Source organism: Phoxinus phoxinus (assembly GCF_949152265.1).
Source record: "Phoxinus phoxinus genome assembly, chromosome: 2".
In the NCBI taxonomy this organism is placed as follows: Eukaryota; Metazoa; Chordata; class Actinopteri; order Cypriniformes; family Leuciscidae; genus Phoxinus; species Phoxinus phoxinus.
The window spans coordinates 18,451,701-18,472,706 of NC_136877.1; the positions used below are offsets into that span (position 1 = coordinate 18,451,701).

At 39.0% G+C, this 21,006-nt stretch overlaps 1 protein-coding gene across 3 annotated transcripts in view; it reads right to left on the bottom strand.

Moving 5' to 3' along the window:
• Positions 1–21,006, bottom strand: part of pcxb (pyruvate carboxylase b) — a 237,790-nt gene that overhangs the window by 48,436 nt on the left and 168,348 nt on the right. For all 3 annotated transcript variants that reach the window (XM_079588533.1, XM_079588534.1, XM_079588535.1), the window contains exons 11-16: positions 12,840–12,984; positions 12,651–12,740; positions 7,200–7,421; positions 6,779–6,935; positions 2,879–3,119; positions 2,362–2,611 (exon numbers count right to left, since the gene is read on the bottom strand). In XM_079588533.1, the coding sequence (XP_079444659.1) occupies positions 2,362–2,611; positions 2,879–3,119; positions 6,779–6,935; positions 7,200–7,421; positions 12,651–12,740; positions 12,840–12,984 (1,105 nt within the window). The remainder of the gene's footprint in view (positions 1–2,361; positions 2,612–2,878; positions 3,120–6,778; positions 6,936–7,199; positions 7,422–12,650; positions 12,741–12,839; positions 12,985–21,006) is intronic.

The following is a 21,006-nucleotide window of genomic DNA, read 5'->3' on the forward strand; positions in this document are numbered from 1 at the left end:
AATAAAAAAATTATAAGGAATAAAATACAGCTGCAAAGTTCTCCACTAAATAAAATACTCCTAAACCAATATCACATAGAATATAATGAATAATATAAATAACTATGGATTACAGACAGTGAGTGCAGCATTACCAATCCCAGTTTGTATGTAGTTCTCAAAGAGCTTTGTAGATATGCGCGTTGCACTTGAGCTTGAGCGCGTGAATTTTTTAAATTTAATTTTTAAACCACTTCAGCGGAAATCCCGCCCTGCAGCCGATTTCATTGGTTTAGGTTACAGTGACGGTAGGTTTAGGGATCAGGTGATTGTTTGACATGAGCATGACCAATGAAAACTTTAGAGTCAGCTGCAGGGCGGGATTTCCGCTGAAGTGGTTTGGAGGAAAAAAAAAATTCACGCGCTCAAGCTCAAGCGCAAGTGCAACACACATTATCTACAAAGCTCTTCGATATCTATGGCAACACAACGCGGAGACTTCCGACACTTAATATGTTCGTGTGGAAACTCGGAATTGACGTATGTTCCGCAGAATCCGCACACTAAACTAGCCTAATTTACGTGAAAGATTGCATTCGGTACACATGTGCACCGTACCGAAGGTCCTGTACCGAAACGGTTCGGTACGAATACATGTACCGTTACACCCCTAATATACATACATATATAGTACATACATATATATATATACACACACACACTGAATACAATTATAAACGCAACACTTTTGTTTTTGCCCCTGTTTTTCATGAGCCGAACTTAAAGATCTGAGACTTTTTCTATGTACACAAAACACCTATTTCTCTCAAATATTGTTCACAAGTCTGTCTAAATCTGTGTTAGTGAGCACTTCTCCTTTGCCGAGATAATCCATCCACCTCACAGGTGTGGCATGTCAAGATGCTGATTAGACAGCATGATTATTGCACAGGTGTGCCTTAGGCTGGCCACAATAAAAGGCCACCCTAAAATGAGCAGTTTTATCACACAGCACAATGCCACAGATGTCACAAGTTTTGAGGGAGTGTGCAATTGGCATGCTGACTGCAGGAATGTCCACCAGAGCTGTTGCCCGTGAACTGAATGTTCATTTCTCTACCATAAGCCGTCTCCAAAGGTGTTTCAGAGAATTTGGCAGTACATCCAACCGGCCTTACAACCGCAGACCACGTGTAACCACACTTAGCCCAGGAACCTTCACCTCCAAGGTCGTCTGAGACCAGCCACCCGGACAGCTGCTGCAACAATCGGTTTGCATAACCAAATAATTTCTGCAAAAAACTGTCAGAAACCGTCTCAGGGAAGCTCATCTGCATGTTCGTCGTCCTCATCGGGGTCTCGATCTTACTACAGTTTGTCGTCGTAACTGAATTGAGTGGGCAAATGCTCACATTCAATGACATGTAGCACTTTGGAGAGGTGTTCTCTTCACAGATGAATCCTGGTTTTCACTGTACAGGGCAGATAGCAGACAGTGTGTATGGCGTCGTGTGGGTGAGCAGTTTGCTGATGTCAACGTTGTGGATCGAGTGGTCGATGGTGGAGGTGGGGTTATGGTATGGGCAGGTGTATGTTATGGACAACGAACACAGGTGCATTTTATTGATGGCATTTTGAATGCACAGAGATACCGTGACGAGATCCTGAGGCCCATTGTTGTGCCATTCATCCACGACCATCACCTCATGTTGCAGCATGATAATGTTGCAAAGAACTGTACAGAATTCCTGGAAGCTGAAAACATTCCAGTTCTTGAATGGCCAGCATACTTACCGGACATGTCATCCATTGAGCATGTTTGGGATGCTCAGGATCGGCGTATACGACAGTGTGTTCCAGGTCCTGCCAATATCCAGCAACTTTGCACAGCCATTAAAGAGGAATGGACCAACATTCCACAGTTCACAATCAACAACCTGATCAACTCTATGCGAAGGAGATATGTTGCACTGCGTGAGGCAAATGGTGGACACACCAGATACTGACTGGTTTTCGGACCCCCCTTTTAGAGTGGCCTTTTAGCGTGGCCAGACTAAGGCATACCTGTGGAATAATCACGCTGTCTAATCAGCATCTTGATATGCCACACCTGTGAGGTGGATGGATTATCTTGGCAAAAGAGAAGTGCTCACTAACCTGATCAGGAAAGGGCCTCAAGCCAGAACTCAGGAAGTGCTGTGATGCAATATGTCAAGAGCGCTGCCTGCTAGCCTAAGGCTTTGACATGTTCTTAGCTAGAGTTCAAGTTGGTCAAGTTAAATTTCTGCACTGACCAAAAGAATAGTGCATAGTGAGCTGTGCATTGATACATAACTGATAATGGAGCTTTTTTGCACCTTTATACGATTCTTGTCCACTCACCAGTATCAAGTTTAGTTCCTCTGGTGCAGGCTACGATGGCACCCATGCTCGGTTGAGAGGTCATGCCAGCCATTGAGTCAACTGCTACATCCACTATATCTGCACCTGCTTGTGCACAGGCTAACATTGCCGCGACTCCTGCACCTGCCGTATCGTGAGTATGAACGTGGATGGGGATGTCTGGGAAACGGTCCCGCAACGCTCCAATCAGTAAACGGCTGGCTTCAGGCTTCAGCAGGCCAGCCATGTCCTGAGAAGAAAAGAGAGAAGAGCTGCTTTCAACCACTTAAGCAAACCCCAAAGAAAAGAAGATCAGATTATAATAATCACTGTATCATTACAGCAGATCAAAAAAGCAATAGAGAGAAGTAACATAAATAACAGAGCTAGAATGAGTATTACTGTAAATGTCTTTTGTCATTACATCCTATATTGGCAAATCCTTCACCTCTGCTTTTGTTAGTGCTGAACATGATTGTCAGGACAATACTGTAGTTTCCATGTACACGTGATCTACCTTAATAGCCAGTATGTGTGTTCCAGCCTTAACTAGCTCATTGGCTAGCTTCAGATAGTACTCCAGTGAGTATTTCTGTCTCATGGGGTCAGACACGTCTCCCGTGTAAGAAATGGCCGCCTCAACCACACCTCCCGCCGCCCCTGCAGCTTCCATCCCCAAAAGCATGTTGGGAATATAATTCAGGGAGTCAAAAACACGGAAGATATCCATTCCGTTCTCTTTGGCTACCTCACAGAATCTAGAGAAAGAGAGAGAGAGATCATCAATGGAAATAAGGTTTTGAGCTCTGCACTACAGCCAACTCCTTAAAAACCACCATTTAACGTTTATGAGAGTAAAAAGAGACATTTGTGTGAATGCACATTCAAGTCAAGCCACTGAAATCAGATATTTTGCTGCCTGCCACAGTACTTTCCAACAGATACAATCAGTATGTTGTTTTTATTATGTAATGTGGAAATTTTAAGATGAAAACCATTGCCATGATACTAAGGGGGTTGTGGGTGGTTGCAAGAGCATTGTTGTGTGGTTGCTAAGGTTTTCTGAGTGGAGTTAACATGATTCTATGCCATTGCTAAAAAGTTCTGCATGTTTTTAGTTTGTTGATATGAGGTTGCTAAGGAGTTCGGAGTGAAGTTTAGGGTGTTTCTATGTGGTTGTTAAAACGTTGTGAGTTGTATGGTGTTATGCGGTTATTAAGGTGCTTGAGTGATTTTATGGTGTTGCTATGCAGTTGCTAAACTGGTCTGACTATTTTAGCGTGTTTTAATAGGGTTGCTAAAGAGTTTAGAGTGAATTTTTTCATGTTGCTATGCACTTCTTAAGATGTTCGGAGTAGATTATTAGCACAAGTCAAGTGAGACCACTCCCAGGCCTCATATGATATACTAGGGGTTGCACAGACTAATCGACTTTAATGCTCTGCCATGACTCTTTAAGCTTGATGTCGAACAAGTCAGGAAAAGAAATCGTACAAATCCACTTTTACGCTCCGTTTTCAACAGTTAAAATGGCAAATAAATGCATACTCTGGGAGCGCTCCACAAGATATGTTTGATTATACATCTGGATGCTCAACAATTGATCGGGTAAATGCATGTTTTAAACAACTTATTCAACACGTATGTCAATCGCTGTTCCAAACTATTGCGCTGCTGCATTGTAAGCAGGGTCCGAAATTAACTTTTTGGCTCACCTGCCACGGGGACTGGTAGATGAAAAAATCCACCAGCCAAGCATATTTTTTACCGGCCAAAATAATAAACAGCCTTTTTGTGTCAAATATACATTAATTTCAGTACATTTAATTGAGATAATGAGGTATTATGTTGAATACAAACAAAAAATTGTCCAGAGCAAAATTTTAAATGTAGGCTATAATACTTTTTTTATTTTTTATTTTACACACACACACACACACACTCTTAATCTCTCTCTCTCTCTCTCTCTCGTTTTTATGTTGAAAGGGATGGCTACTGTTCATTTAGCTGTTCATAATCTGTCCATTACTGTTCACACACATTTCTGTCATTTTCTATCTGAAGCTATTGCCTGCAACATTGAAAACTCCGGTCTCTTGTGTTTAGCGCGAAAGCTCACGGACAGTCGTGCCGTGTACCCGCTGCTTTGAAGCGAATATCAGTTTAACTGACTCGTAACGTGTGCAATATCTCACGACCTCCCGAGTGTCCGAACATTTTATTTTATTATTTATTCGCTAAACGGAAAATCTACCAGCATTTGGCGCTTGGCGGGTGTTAATTTCGGATGCTGAAGACAGCGGTTAGGAGACGGTGAAGCCTTTCGCCTGTCTCCACTGAGAGAGAGAGAGGAGCGCGCGCGCGACCGGGGCTCACTCTCTCTCTCTGCTCGTTCTTCAGTTAAACATGCGCCCTGTCACACGCGCAGCAGTTCGTCTACATTCGGCTACTCACCGATCAGATAAGACTATGGCGGGACAAACATTTTATTAAAAACATTTTATTACATTACTATTTTGGTATGAACATTCACCCGCCAGTGTGGCGGATAGCCTTTTGAGATTTACTCGCCAAATGGAAAATCTACCCGCATTTGGCGCTTGGCGGGTGTTAATTTCGGACCCTGATTGTAAGACACATAGTTTGCGCATCACATGCAAATCGTGCGCACACAGAAACATTCAGTAGCACAGAAATGTATTGTCAACACTGTTCTGTGATTTATCAATAAAATTGATTAGAAACTGAAAAGTTCTAGCATACATCTCTTATGCCTGGCTCACACTACAGGAGTTTTGAAATCCTAACCAATTTTTAAATCTGGTTGCAGCACACACTTTAGGAGAATCTTTGCAGATTTTCTTACCTCAAATCTTAAACATGCTCATACTACAAGATTTGAAAATCGCGGCGCATTACACACTACAAAATGTTACTAAGATTATCGTGCCAGAGGAAGCGCCTCACGTGATCTACGCAGCAGATCGGAAGCGGGAAAGCGGATGTAAACAAAATGGATACTGTAACACGAAAACTTGCTGTATCAATAATCATCGTTTGTTGTGAGAAAAAGCGGAAGAATAAACGAGTGTGGATGAGAAAATGGTTGGGGAGACGGACTGAACATGGATTGTCAGTTCTTCAGCGAGAAATGCAGGTAAGAAATGTCTGTCACTTCCGTCTCGTTGTAGACTTGTTTCCTATTGGCTATTGTGACAGTACTGACGTAATCACAATCTTGCTCATCCCGATAAATATCAAACATGTTTGATATGATCGGGGCGAGCCCGATTTGTGTGAGAGCAGATCGGGAGGGGCCAGATTCGATCTGTGAACGCCTCACATTACCAGATAATCTGTGCCGAACAGCGCAACCGATCGAGGTCCTCGACAATATTTTTTCTCCGATTCTCGGGAGGGGGAAATCGGGCATAAATCGGCCTAAAACTCCTGTAGTGTGAGCAAGGCATTAGTAACTAAAACCCACAGCTTCACTATAAGTAGAGAGACGCTGCCAGAAATAATGAATTCACAAGCAATCGCTCTCTCACTAATGCGTTCAAATAAATGTCATTTTTATGTGCTTACTTAATCTGTTTCTGATTTAGCACGAGCAGAATACTGTGAGAAATGTAACAACCCAAAGACATAAGAACGGATAAAAAAAAGCTGTTATGTAGGAGCAACAGCCTTGCGGGCAGCGCTGCGTCATATATCCTAGCTGTGCACAAGGCAACCCGCGTTCAAATCTCTCAGCTCAAGATTCAGGCTTATTTGTTCATTAATGATGTCATCAGCGACTAGTCGACGTTGACTCGACTTTGATCACATAAATGTCGACTGAAGAAGTATCTGAAGTCGTTCAATCCCTCACATATACAGTACACACACAAACTTTGATGTTAGATGTGATTAATAACTGATTTGACAGCACTAATTAATGAATATGTGCAGCTTCACCAAAGCTGTTGGGAGATTATTGGTGTATTTCTTACATTTCTAAGCATTGTTTTCCTAAAATGGAAGCTTATGAAAATCCTAACTACTTTGTCCACAAGCAGATTACTGCAAAAATAGCATGAAGTATTAGCTTAATACTCAAGCTAATATATGACAAATTAATGTAAAGAGCACTACAACTGTGTTTACTGCTGCAACGGTATAAACTCTAACTCTCAATACATGCACTGCCTTCTATTGTGTGTGTACTGTATTGTGTGTGTTGTTCATGTTGTGCCTACAAATGTAATCACCAAAACTGTGTAGACAAGCCAACAGCCCTCACGAGGAAAAAACAGCTTAATAAACACTAAATAATATCTTAATAAACATTCAAATATGCAGAAAGTTTTCTGTGAGGGAAGGATTAGGAGTAGAGGATAGAAAATAACATTAGCCAATGTGTGTGTGATCTCACTTGAACACAGCATTATCAGGGTAGTTTGTGTATCCCACAGCATTGGCTCCACGTAGCAGCATCTGAAATGGGACGTTGGGAATCAGAGCTCTGAGCTCCTGGAGTCTCTTCCACGGACACTCCCACAGAAAACGCATCGCTACATCAAATGTAGCTCCTAGAGACAGAAAGAGAGATTTTAAGGTCATGCCAAAGACTGAAGTGATATCAAAGGCTGAATTGATCCTCAGTAATCCAACACACACACACAGAGCTGAGGAACATCTAAAAATCACTGAAATACACAGACAATAAGCTTAGTGACCCAGAACATGAACATTCAATAACTGCTCATTTGAAATAGAGTAATTATTTAATTAATTCGCCACTTCTGTGTGAATGTATGTGCATTAAGAAATGATTTTGTGAATGTGTCACGTGCCTCCCCAGTTCTCCAAGCTGAAGAGGTTATTGAAGTTGTGGCTCACAAAGGGAGCAATCTTCTTGAGGTCATGTGTCCTGACGCGAGTTGCCAGCAGAGACTGGTGGGCGTCTCTGAAAGTGGTGTCCATCAGTAGAAGACCCTGATGCTGTCGAATTGCCCGTGCAAAACCCTCTGGACCCTCTTTCAACAGGACTTCACGGAAGCCCGTGGGTGGCTCACCTAGAAAGAAAAACAAACAAAGTGATTTGTGTACACAGCACACATATAAAGCCAGCTGACCAACTCAAAACACCTTGATATAAGTAGGAGACTATTAGGGGTTTACAATATTTACAAAAATGATGATCTCAATATTTTCTAGGATTTAGTTGATAAAGATGATGAGATTAAATAGTGTATTTTTAATTTAAAAATGAAATTCTACATTAAATATGAAACTAAAACCACCAGTAAGTCAAGGTTATTCACTTAATTAGTGAGTCATTGAGCCATTCACTCAACCGAAGAAAGAAGCACGGGTCATAATTACTGACTCAATGAGTAATTGACCTGATTATTTAAAAACAAGACCTGTTTTCCCCCAGCTTTGTTTAGAAATATTTTAGTAGGGGAAAAGGCAAAAACAGACAATATTGACAAGATTGTGTCTAAAAGTAGCTCATAATATTAACTTTAATTGAACAAATCTGATATTCTGAAAAATAGCACTCTTGCTCGTGTGATATTGCTTAACTATATTATATAAATTTTATATTTGCATTTATTTGCATATATAAATTTTATATTTGCATTTTTGCCCACCATGTCTTAAATTCTGGAGGCATTCACACTGCATTCTAATAAGTTAAAACAGTGAACGTGTGCATTCTTAAGGAGTCTTTTTTTGTTTGTTTCTGCAAAGGGAGTGACATAGCTACTTGATAATGTCAACTCGCACATAATTAAAACAACAATTAAGATAGTATCATAGATGCATGTCACACACCCAAGGGACTGTATCTCCTATTTATTACTTACTACTACTAACAATTGACTGATTGGACTGATGTTGCAGTAGTCTGACTGCTTCTCATTGTGGGCCTGTCACATGTACGGCTTTGAAACAGGTGATCAATTGAATGAGTGCTACTGACACTTCTCACGGATTCATTGTCATGCAGCTTTTCATTTGGCATCCGATCAAAGTAAATACAAAATAAGAACAGCAATGGCACATGAATATTTGCTGAGGAAAACAGGAAGAAAAAGTTGTGCTGAGCAGCTAACACCAGACCATATTTCTCTGCTAAACCTTTTACTGTACATATGTGCATTGTTTTTCTGCCTGGAGCTCATGGGATAGTAGCGTGAACCCACCTCAGACTCCGGTATTCCTACTATTCATAGGTCTCAGATGTGGCAGTTTGAGGGGCCATTAACCCAGGAAGCAGGGGGTGGTGCCACTAACTTTCATAACAAATAAAGTTGAACTAGGGGTGGGCGATATGACGTTCGATCATATTCATATACTGTATATATATTAATCATATATCATGATTAAGGTGTGACTCACGATATGAGTATTTTTATTTCACGATTAAGATATATATCATGATATAGTTATTTTTGCTATAAATAAGGTTTTTATGATATAAAAATGTTTTGATACCATTTTATTACAAAAACTAATATTACCCTAACTATAGTAAAAAAAAAAAAACCTCAAGCTTAATGAAGACAAGTAAACAGTCAGTACTAATATAAGAACAAATACACTAATTACAAGCATAGTAAAAAGTGAAAAACAAATGAAATAGACCTACTTGAAAACCTTAAACTAAATAAGAAATACTAAGCTACATAAATTGTTTTTACACCGCAGTGCTTACAAACATGCAAATGAAAAGCTTTTGTGATAGCATAGCACAGTAATGTCAGGTGAGCATGTAACCGCGATAGAGACGATCTCTACCGGTTGATACATTTCTACCGGTTAATTGTGTCTACCGGACCGGTATGCTATATATCACCCACCCCTAAGCCGAACATACCGACTCCCTCTATTAATGCAAATGAGGCAAACACCTAAACTATATAAAAAAACAGGTGGGCCGCTAGCTTATTCAAGCTAAAATAAAAGTAAATCATGCTGTCCAATGAGAGAGGGAGTGTGAGATAAAAAAGGACGGGGGAGACCGTTGATAGAAATGCAGTTAGTAAGACATTGATGCATAGATTTGCATATTTCAAGGCATAAATACACCCACATGTGAGTTTAAATGTATGTAACTCTGTGGGAATTTCTCTGTATGGAATGCTGGCGGGCATATGAAAGGAAAGATGAAGGCCAAAGCCTATTTATCGCTCATTGTGTGTCTGATACACACATGCAACACACACAATGCTGAGGAGCATCTCATGAGGCTTGGGATACACCTACCACAGATGTGACCTACTTACACAGACACATACATTTTTTATCCCATGAAAGACCCTTTCCATACACACACCTACATGCACGGCACATATTTGGTCCAATTGTGTAGGGGGACAATTTTGTATATGCTCTACAAACTACAATTAGTTCCACTGAGAACTCTGATAAAGCACTGAGGAACAGGAAGAAAGTGGGAAAACTTTTTTGGGGATACAAATACATGTATGCCCACAATACATCAGGGGTCCTTTGGGAAAACTTTTTTTTTCTCAACACATCGTGTTCAACAAACAAGAATAAAGGTATACCAATGAGAATAGGAGAAAATTGGCTAAATTAATTGCACACACATATGAATACACATATCTCTCCATCAGGAATCTCTCTCTCTCTCTCTCTCTCTCTCTCTCTCTCCACACGCACGCACGCACACACAGAGGGAGCATGGTATGCGGCTCACACACACCTAAACCCCTGTAATGAGATTTCTAATGTGACCGGATCCCTCTTTCATTTGGCAGAGGGAAGGAGAGAAGGGAAGGATTAAAGATGCATTATCACACTCTAGTCCATCCACAGAGAGAGAAAGAGAGAGAGAGAGAGAGAAGAAGAGGGTGGTAGAGTGCTGCCAATGTTTAGGGCAGCTATAAACATGAGTATGAATTCCACAAACATCTGTTGTGGTACACTTTTAATGTGGCAAGTGTGTTTGTGATAGGTGTGTTTAGGTTTGGGGAGTAACTAAACTATCTGTGATACATGTGCAGAGTTGGGGAGTAGCTCCACTATGCTACAAAATTAAAGGGGTTATTCACTTAAAAATTTAAATTCTTATCAGTTACACTTTATTTTGATGGTCCCCTTTAGACATTCTGTTAACTACAGATAATCTGGCACATACATATCAACTAGGCTTGCTGCGATAGTCAGTGTTACCAATGTTAAGCAGTGTTTATCACTTGCCCACCCCATCGTCGTTTTGATTTTTTATAGTAATAAAATAAATTAGTTCAGTTAGAGAACAGACACCACAATTCAAAATTGAACGAGTCTGATTCTGCCGAATGAGAGTCGCAATGATTTAATTTATCACAGGACAAGAGTGAGGCGAGCTGACAGGCAAGACGATGGCGGAAAATTTGGTTTTAAAATCTAAATGTAAAAGCGCCTATTTGGCAATATTTTGGATTTAAACCCAATGCTAAATGGAACCTGCAAACATAAATGTGGCAATCTGTAAACTTTGCCTGATGAAGGTGGCAGCATCCGGAGGTAACACCTCTAATTTACACACACACCTTCACGGTGTATGCAATGCCTATTCATTTGTTTATAAAACCATCTTATTTTCTTTATTAATAAAAGTTCTAGGTTTATTATAAACAAGTCAGTCATTTTACTGTTTGTTGTGTCGAAATTACGCTAATTCAAAAGCAAAAGTAAAATGTGCACTGCCACACAGACATTTATAACGGTGCGTGTCCGCTGGCGCGGAGCGAGTGAGCGTTTTCAGTCAATTCCTGACTTCCTTAGCTCAACTTCCATAGGAATTAAATTGAAAACGCTCGCTCTGCTCCGCGCCAGTGGACATGCACCATAAGTGACGGTACCGGTGTTGTCGACTAACTGGTGGGAAAATGTTCTCACCGTCACATATCCCTAAAGTCAACTAACTCCTACCTAACTGTTAGGGGTAGGGTTTGGGTTTGTAGAATAAAGGGTTATGGTTAGTAGAATAAGTTGACATGAACTTGCAAAGTAATTTATTGTCAGGAGACTGTCTGTTGGGGTAGCATCAAAATAAAGTGCAAATATTAAGGAGACAGTCTACTAATACTATACTCACTAATAACTAGTTAATAGTGAGAATTGGACCCTCAAATAAAGTGTTACTGTGAAATGTTACTTGAAGTCCACATAATGTTTAAAAGGAACTATCAAAATACAGTAAAGTATTAGCTTCTTGGTTTATTCATATTTAATTTAGGCTTTTATTCACATATAAACAACGATTAATGCATAGACGTGTGCATCAAATTTTGTAAATGAAACCTCAAACATGCTTGAGGTACAAAAACAAACAAACTAATTTACAAACTTTTTGAAGCTTGAACGGTTTGGCGGAATGAGACAAAAATCTCTTAAATGGTACATGACATGAGAAATCAAATCTTCATTTACAATTTATAATAATGTTCATATATAAGTACGGTCATTTTTAAGTTATTAGTTAACGATGAACTAATCATTTACAAAACATGACAACATTCATAAGTGATATGCTAACATTTTATGAATGTTTTAATTCAGTCAAAGTCAGTTATTAGTTTTAGTTAATGATGAACTACTTTACAAAACATGACTACATTAAAAAACGATTAAGTGATATGCTATCATTTTATGAATGTTTTGTTAATTTGGTAATTTATAAGTTATTAGTTAATCATGAACTAATTATTTACAAAACATGACTATAAGTTCATAAATGATTAATAAGTGGCATTCTAATGACTTACACATGTGTTGTAAGTTATCTTAAAAAATTTGTAAATCAAAATAAACGGGTTGCTAACAAGACGGTTAATAATAAGTTATTAGTTGTTATATTATTAATCACTTAAAATCATTTAAATATTTGTGTCAAAATTGTATTAGTATCTCAATAAACAGTGGTTAATCATGAACAAATGTTGAACAAAAATTTATTTAAGTAACTTGTTTGTGTGTGTACATGTTTTTCTATCCCGCTGGGGACTTCAACCTGAATGCACACTGACTCATGGGGACTCGTGTCACCGTGGGGACCTAAATTGAGGTCCCTATGAGAAAACAAGCGTATAAATCATACAGAATGAGTTTTTTTGAAAAATGCAGAAGGTTTTGTGTGATGGGTAGGTTTATGGGTGGTTAGTAGTGTAAGGGGATAGACTATACAGTTTCTACAGTATAAAAACCATTATGTCTATGGAGTGTCCCCACAAAGATAGTGAACCAGAAGTGCGTGCGTGTGTGTGTCTGTGTGTTTGTCATACCCAGAGAAACAGAAAGAACGACTGGATCAACAGATGAGGATTTGGCTTTAACTGGAATAGGAGTCATGGGCCCATTTACCATGATGTGACCTGTGGAGAAATACAGCAGATGTTTAAACACAAATGCACTCTCACACATTTTAGGCCAACGCAGGTGCAACAAAATGATGAATGCACACACACACTGACCCAGATAGTGCAGGAGTTTCTGGGCTCTGTTCTGTGTAGGTTTGAGGTTGAAAAGTTCCTGGTTCTCATCAATAAACTGGGTGTCAACTGTGGCATACAGGAACTGGCTATTGCTCAATACATTCTGCAGGAAGGGGATATTAGTCTAAAAGAGAAAAAGGAGAGGTTTAGATTATCAGCTGATAGTCACAACACATGCATTTCTTCAATATGTGTGGCAGTTGAACATATTAACTACTGTAGTACAAGATGTCAGATGCTCTATACAGCCACTGCTGCACAGCCCTGATGACATGAATATCCAAGAATAACAATACAAGAGCAAGTTCCAGGAAATTCCAACAATTACCAAATAGATATTTCAATTTTCAGGGAAAATATGTAAATAGTGCTTGCATGTGCAAAGCTGGCCATTGTAATGCAATTGCTAAGATGTTCTGAATGAATTTAGAGTGCAATTATGTGGTTGCAATGGTGTTTCTATGCAGACATTAAGGTGTTCCGAGTGGTTTTAGAAAATAGTTATGTGGGTATTAGAGTGTTGTTGTACAGTCGCTAAGATGTGCTGAGTGGTTTTGAGCAGGGATGGATAATTCCGGTCCTGGACATTTTAAGTAATCTTGAAGACCTTTGGTTAGATTATGAGTTGTGTGTTAAGTGTGTTTGATAAGGGATGGTGCTAAACTGCAGAAATGTGATTGTGCAGTTGCTAGGGTGTTGATATACAGTTTCTGAAGTGTTAGTGGTTTCAGAGCGCGGTTTTGTGGCTTCTAGGGTGTTGCTATGCAGTTGCAAACGTGTTAGTGGTATCAGAGTGCGATTATGTGGTTACAACATTTTTGTTATATCATGGCTAATGTATTCTGAGTGGTTTTAAAATGTTGTTATGCAGTTGCTAGGGTGTTTCTATGCAAATATGATGTCTGTGGTTTCAGAGTGTTGTTATATGGTTTGCTAAGGTATTGCTATGCATTTGCTAAGATGTTCTGAGGGGTTTTAGAGTGTGGTTGTGCAGTTGCTAGGGTGTTGCTATACAGTTGCTAAGGTGTTTCAGAGTGAGTTTCAGAGTGTTTATAAGGATTTCTAGGCTGTTCCCAGCCGTTGCTAAGGTGTACTGAGTGGATTTATAATGTTTTTATTTAGTTTATAGGGTGTTTCTATAAAGTTTTTAATGTCTTGCTAGTTTCAGAGTGTGGTTGTGCCGTTGCAAAGGTGCTAGTAGTTTCAGTGTGTGGTTAAGTGGTTGCTAGAGTGTTGCTATACAATCACTAAGATGTTTTGAGTGGTTTAGAATGTGGTTGTGCAGTTGCTAGGGTGTTGCTATACAGTTGCAAAGGTGTTAGACGTTTCAGAGTGTTTCTATGCAGTTGTTAAGGTTTTAGTAGTTTCAGAGTGTGGTTGTGCAGTTGCAAAGGTGCTAGTCGTTTTAGTGTGTGGTTATGTAGTTGCTAGAGTGTTGCTATGCAATCACTAAGATGTTTTGAGTGGTTTTAGAGAGTGATTGTGCAGTTGATAGGGTGTTGCTATACAGTTGCTAAGGTGTTAGTGATTTCAGAGTGTGGTTATGTCATTGCTATGGTGTTGCTATGTGTTCTTAGTGTGTGCGCTTGCTAGGGTCTTGCTAGGTGGTTGCATACTGGAACAAGACAAAGAGCTTACACAGGTCTACAGTATATAATTTTTTTGGTATGGCTCGAGTCATCTGGCAAAATTGAAGTCTTTGAGTTTTGTTTTCATCCTGTTTTATCATCGATCTAATCCTAAGTATGAAAAATAATAGTTATGTCATGACAACTCTCAGAGTGATTGGCATTAGAGTGCGGATCGGGCCAAACTTTTCTGTCCGAGCCCGGCCTGCCTCCGACAGAGCAGTAACCGAACCCGACCCGAGTCCGACAGGCATTAAGATATTTATGTCCGAGCCCGACAGTTCAAATCACATTTTTTCTCATACTAATGACACATGTACGTTTGTTTGTGTGGAAAGCCCACTGTAGGAAGGCATTCGGAAATGTCAATAGATGAGCGCATCAGCGAACACGGAGCAACAAGTGCACTTAAAACAGTCGCGCATGCACGTGTTTCGTTGTCACGGCTACATAAACAAATTTCCGCACACAGAGAGACGGATGTTATGGTAATATTTTACATGTATTTTAATCACAAAAACGAACGTTTGCATCAAGTGAAAGCATCAGGCACATTGGCTATACATACTAAGCTGTTTTAAATTGTAAATGTTTAATGCCTTATCGCGCTGATGTGACCGAGCCCGACCCGAACCCGAACATCATTTCTAAATATCTGTCTGAACCGAATCTTAGCAAGCACCACTTATGACAACAAACAAACAAACAAACCGACAAAACAAACAAACAAACAAACACAATGCAGAATTATTAGATGCTGACAAAGAACAAAGCATCAAGTTGGCCCATAATTGTCCACTTCAGTGACAGTGCTTTTTAGTACTCTCACAGGGCGTGGGAAGTTTGCATTGTAATCTGTATTGTCTGAAAGCACTCGGTTCCTTCCTGATGGCTGCTATAAATGCATTAGCATTTTGAGACAGCTGCAGTTCAGGCCATAACAGAGCTCCTGCACAGGAATGGGCCCCTAGACTGCAGCTATCAAAACAGCAGTGCACACCGCTCACTGCACCGATAAACACTGTTTTAGTGTATGCAATGGGGCATGAGACAGGAATGCGTGTGTCATATGACAAAGAGAAACAAGTACAGAAAAGAGAGATGGGGGTGTGTGTGTGTTTTATGTGACACACAAAGAGATCTAGAAAGTGTAAAGGGACTACAGGAGTGACAGAAGATGATGTGTCAAAGTAAGAATATAAAAAGGATCTTGTGGAAAAAGCAATGATTTTAGATCTGAATTCAATCCCTTTTAAGAGTTGATATGCTGAATGACATATTGTCTCTATGTTGCCTACAGTATATCCCTGCACACACACACACACGCACGCACACACACACCACACACACACAGGGATGCCCTTAAATCCCATACGTCACACATTGTGTTCTATAAAGGGATCAAAACCCAATTACCCAGGAAAACTTGAGAGAAAATAGGGGATTTCTCCAGAGGATTCCAATGGAAGCTGAAGAGTTAATGGAGGATTTAATGTAGGTTTCCATCCTATTCTTCTGCTGCTTGGATCTAACGTGATGAATGATGAACAGTTATGAAAAGAACAGTTTGAGAGAACACAGATGAAGTGCTGAGGAAAGATCTGAAAAGTCCTGAATGAGAGAACGTCTAGGGAAATGAATGCTACTGGTCTTGTACATGTATGTTGGAGAGGACAAGAGTTTGGTGGAGATAAAGCAAGAAATGTCTTTTTTGCCATGCCATTGTTGCTTTAATTTGGCTGTTGTTCATTCCTGTGAAGCCCTGCAGGGTCAAATTCAGTCTCTGTCTTTGTTTTTTTTTGGCCTCATTTAACAGATCGGCCTTCACATCTTATCTCTCTATTTCTCTCAAATTGTTTTCTGTTTAATCATGTCAGTCTTTTGATAGAGAAGTCTCTCATTTATATATGCTTCTTGGTCTTCATTATTTCTACTCCTTGATTCCATTTCAATCGATTAAATTAAATTAAATTCAGTTTGATTCAACTCATTATTCCTGATCATTGATTCAATTCAGTTTGATTCGACTTGACTTGATTTGACTCGTTAATCCAGCTCCTTGACTCAATTGTGTTCAGTTCGGTTTGACTCGAACCAAACTCAATTTGACTTTATATTCCTGATCATTGAATGATTGTAATTCAGTTCTGTTTGGTTTGACTAATTTCGACGACTTCTTCATTGTTTAATTCAGCTTTTTTTCAGCTCAACTTGACTCATTCCATAACAGTTGAACATTAATTTAATCTAAAGGGATAGTTCTTCCAAAAATGAAAATTCTGCCAGAATTTACTCACCCTCATGTCATTCCAAACCCATAAAACGTCTGTTCATCTTCATAACATATTATCATAATTTGTGTACATCAATTCAAGTATACACAAAAAATTATTTCATATTTGATTAGTTTTGAAGTCCAACTTCCAAAGTGAGTAGTGATCAACACACATACTGCTCATCATATATGGTAAACACGGCAGCTCAAAAAAGCTGTGTGATACGCAAGAACAAACCTCATTGGGTCTTACACATTGGAGCTTTCGTTTTCCATATTTGATGTTCTCAGTGTATGTGCATTGATCAATATTTATATGTGAATAAAAGTCTAAATTGAATCTGTTCATCAAATAAAGCAATCACATCTCATTAGAAGACTTGATTAAACCATTGGATTCATATGGGTGACATTTATGATGCTTTTTGGATCACTTAAGTGTATGTAATAAAATCTTTAATGTAGACTTTATGTATGTATAACAAAAAAAGACAAATTCGAATAAGTATAAAGAAAACTTGACACCATGTTATAATCTACAGAGAATTAAGAAATGCTTGTGATCTCACAACTTGCTGAAGACCATTATTTCCAGCTGTTCATCTGTTCTGTGTTTAGGAAATAATGCCAAAAACCAACTGATATTAGAGAGAGAAATAACAAACAAACGTCAAAGAAAGATCTGACCACATAATTTGTCTGTCTAGTGGGGTGTGACAAGGTAAAGTATAGTCCTGTCAGCGTAATTGACATCTGTTCAAGAACAAACACAGTTCTAAGACAAAACACACATACACATTCTTTCAAAATGTGTGAAGCCATTAGTGCATGAATAGAGGCCTGTCAAGTAATCCATCGTTCCATCTATCCATCTGTCTCTCTCTTTTTCTACTAAACTGCAAAAGTGTATTAGTAGATTTGGTAAACAGACAACACTCCTCTTAAGACGTACGCCAGAAACGTTCAGTGCCAAGCAAACAATGTTTATCCCATGCGCTGTCCGTGGTGCTGAACTGAGTTCGAGAGCACGAGACAAAACAAGGAAGAGTTTGACGGTGAGCGTGACACTGTCTCTGTGATTAATTGTCTTCGTTTTTCATTCGCAAGTGTTCTGGCAATGGTGTGAATGTGTTATGACTAAACGTGTGTGAGGATGGAGGAGGAACTAAATATAGAGAAACAAAAAAACACACACATTGCTCTATCAAACAGACAGACAGGGTGGGGGTGGAGGCCCTTCTGCACAGTGAGGAAATAAGTAGCCGTTGACTATTATGGGTTTTTCAATGTCCTAATGCAAAACCGATAGAGCGGCTCCAACAGCATTAGAACACTTAAGCCACCTTTACAAATGTATGTCTTTGCAGTAAATAACAAACAAATAATTAGGGATGTACAATAAATTAATTCCATATTAGTCATTAGTTGTTTAAAATTATTATTATTTAAAAAATGTTGGCCAATACTGGGTATTTAATTGACCCTTCGCAGGGAGCTTGATTGACAGGTGATCTGACCAATCATACTGCACCATCCGCCATTTTGTCCGACAAAGCAGTCAGGAGAGTTAGTAGATTAACGTGGGAGGATTTGAACTTAAAAAAACGGAGTGTACTGACGCCTTTCCGCGGTTAAAACAACATTCATTCATGTTTATTTGATGCTATAAATGAACTAGAAGGAAGAGATGATCGGCTCACGAGCAGCTTTAACTGATGCTCTACAGCGATCTGTCACGACACATTAAACGGTATTTATTGTTTAAATTTCTTTAAAAAAATAACCAAATTTGAAAGGTGATACTTTGTTTAATATGTTTAATATCAAAAGTAACCGAAAAGTAACCTGGTCTGTCAGCGTGTTGTCATTGTCCTCTCTGATCCGCGATGTATTTTTCACTTTGTGAGAACATGGTGTGAGGTGAGAGCGGCGTAGCTTGTCGGACATAGCGACAGTAACTAAGGTGGGCGGGTCTTTGCGAACGGTCAATTGTGTACACATTTCTGACTATTTTTTATTGTCATCCAATGCTCACTGCAAGTTTATTTTTCAAACACTTTATTTACCTGTTAAATGTAATCTTTAACATATTTTGAATGAGTTTGCATTTTTGTCCAGTACCTTTTAAAGTTGAGAGATGCTTAAATGCATATGTAACATTTAAAACTACTCATTTTATTTTTTTGTGTGTATAATTTAATATTTTTTATACACTCACAAAATATAGTTTTAATATTGATGCATCAGTGCATCATAGATATATTTACATTTTCCAATTTCTGTGTTTGAATATCCATGTATAATGTGTGGAACTTTCTTCCAATGTTGTTTTGACTTTTTGAACAGTCCATTGTGTTAAAAATGTTGCTCATTAGTTATGGCTACAAACTCTCAGAACGAACACACTTCGCACCGCACAAGCACTGTAATTCTCTTTATTTATGGTTGTGATGCAGCCAATCAAAGATGAATGAAATAAAACTGACATTTCACTCAAAATTCAACCCAACAGCTCAAATTACAAATCATTATTATAATTATAAGCTTACTGTTGTGAATCAGGTTAAAGCAAGTAGACACAAGGGACATCTTGAACACTGTTTTTATGTACTTCCTCAGTAATTGATTTTGTTCATTTTTAACCCCCAAAATCTTCTGTACTGCAGCTTTAATGATACCACTTCAGACCTACACATATATGTTGCTGAACATTTACAATATTTACTCGAAATTAAAAAAGAAAAAAAAAAAGACAAGGAAAAAAAAAACCTGGAACACAAGGGAGAGTGACTCTTCTGTTCATTAGACACAGTTTGTTGGCTAATGCAGATAATCTTATGTCATCTATATATCATCAGATTAATCTACCTGCTCGCTCAAGTATAACAATGAAGAAAGAGATGAGGAAGGAGTGCTGGTTTTTCATTTGTGTTACACACCACTGCAGCCTCTAATCAACAGAACAAATGAGGTGTGTCACATCTGAATAGTCTTCATTTCTAAAAACCTCATACACAATAAACATACATATATGCATGTCTAAACAAACTGCTTTTCTAGGATGGATGCACGGTTGCTGTATATTTATTATAAGTCGGGTGTTGATGTGTTGTTGATGTGTGAGTCTGTTTTTATTGTGGTGTCTTTGTGGAAATGTGTTTGAGTGTGGTGTGGTATTGGTTTGTGTTTGCTAGAACGTGGCCACCGTTCTCAATATCATTATGGAAATAAACCAGCCACAAGATATTGTGAAATGCTTTTAAAAAAAGAAAAATGACACCAATGAAATTCTAAAACTCTCTCTTAAGATAACACCATTCCATATTCTCTCTCTCTCTCTCTCTCTCTCTCTCTCTCTCTCTCTCTCTCTCTCTCTCTCTCTCTCTCTCATTACTCTGTATGTGTTTGCCTTTAACTGGGTAAATTGGAAGGCTGTTCATAACTCATCTAGACTTATAATAACTAATAAGACAAGACAAATAGCAAGCAGAGATGGAGAGAGGTGCCCAATGATGGTACAACTGAGTAAAACACGCACGCACGGATGCACGGACACACACACGCACGCACACGCGCACACACGCGTGTACACACACACACACACACACACACACACACGCACGCACACGCACACACGCACACACACACACACACACGCACACGCACACGCACACACACACGCACACACACACACACACGCACACACACACGCACACACACACGCACACTCTCCCTCACCTTCCTTCTATTTCAAAGACAAACAAATATCACACGTTTGCTTTTCATGATGGAGCCTTTCCACTGACATCTATTGTTTTTCAACTGAGCTAATGATATTTCCTATCCTCTAAATCGAACACTCACGAAAACAGAAACTACCTCATTTAGTATATTTATTAAGCTGATTTCCTCTTGGAGACCATTTTATGCAGGTGATTTTAAGGTTTACCATCTTTGCAGGGACATTAGAATCTCAATGTATGGCAAAACAAACACATAAATAACAGATACCTTCATTCAAACACAAAATAAACTGCAGTATTAGCAGGAAAACATCATTATTTCTTGTATATGTCATGTATGAACATCGTTAAACACTGTAAGAGTGTTGAGGGCTGACAATTTCAATCTTATTAACAGCAGGCAGCTGTACATTTGATATCAATCCTCTCTCTGCGTTTGATGCACATTTTATCGGCTCACTCTCTGTATCACTCTCTTCCATCCATTTCTCCATACTTAG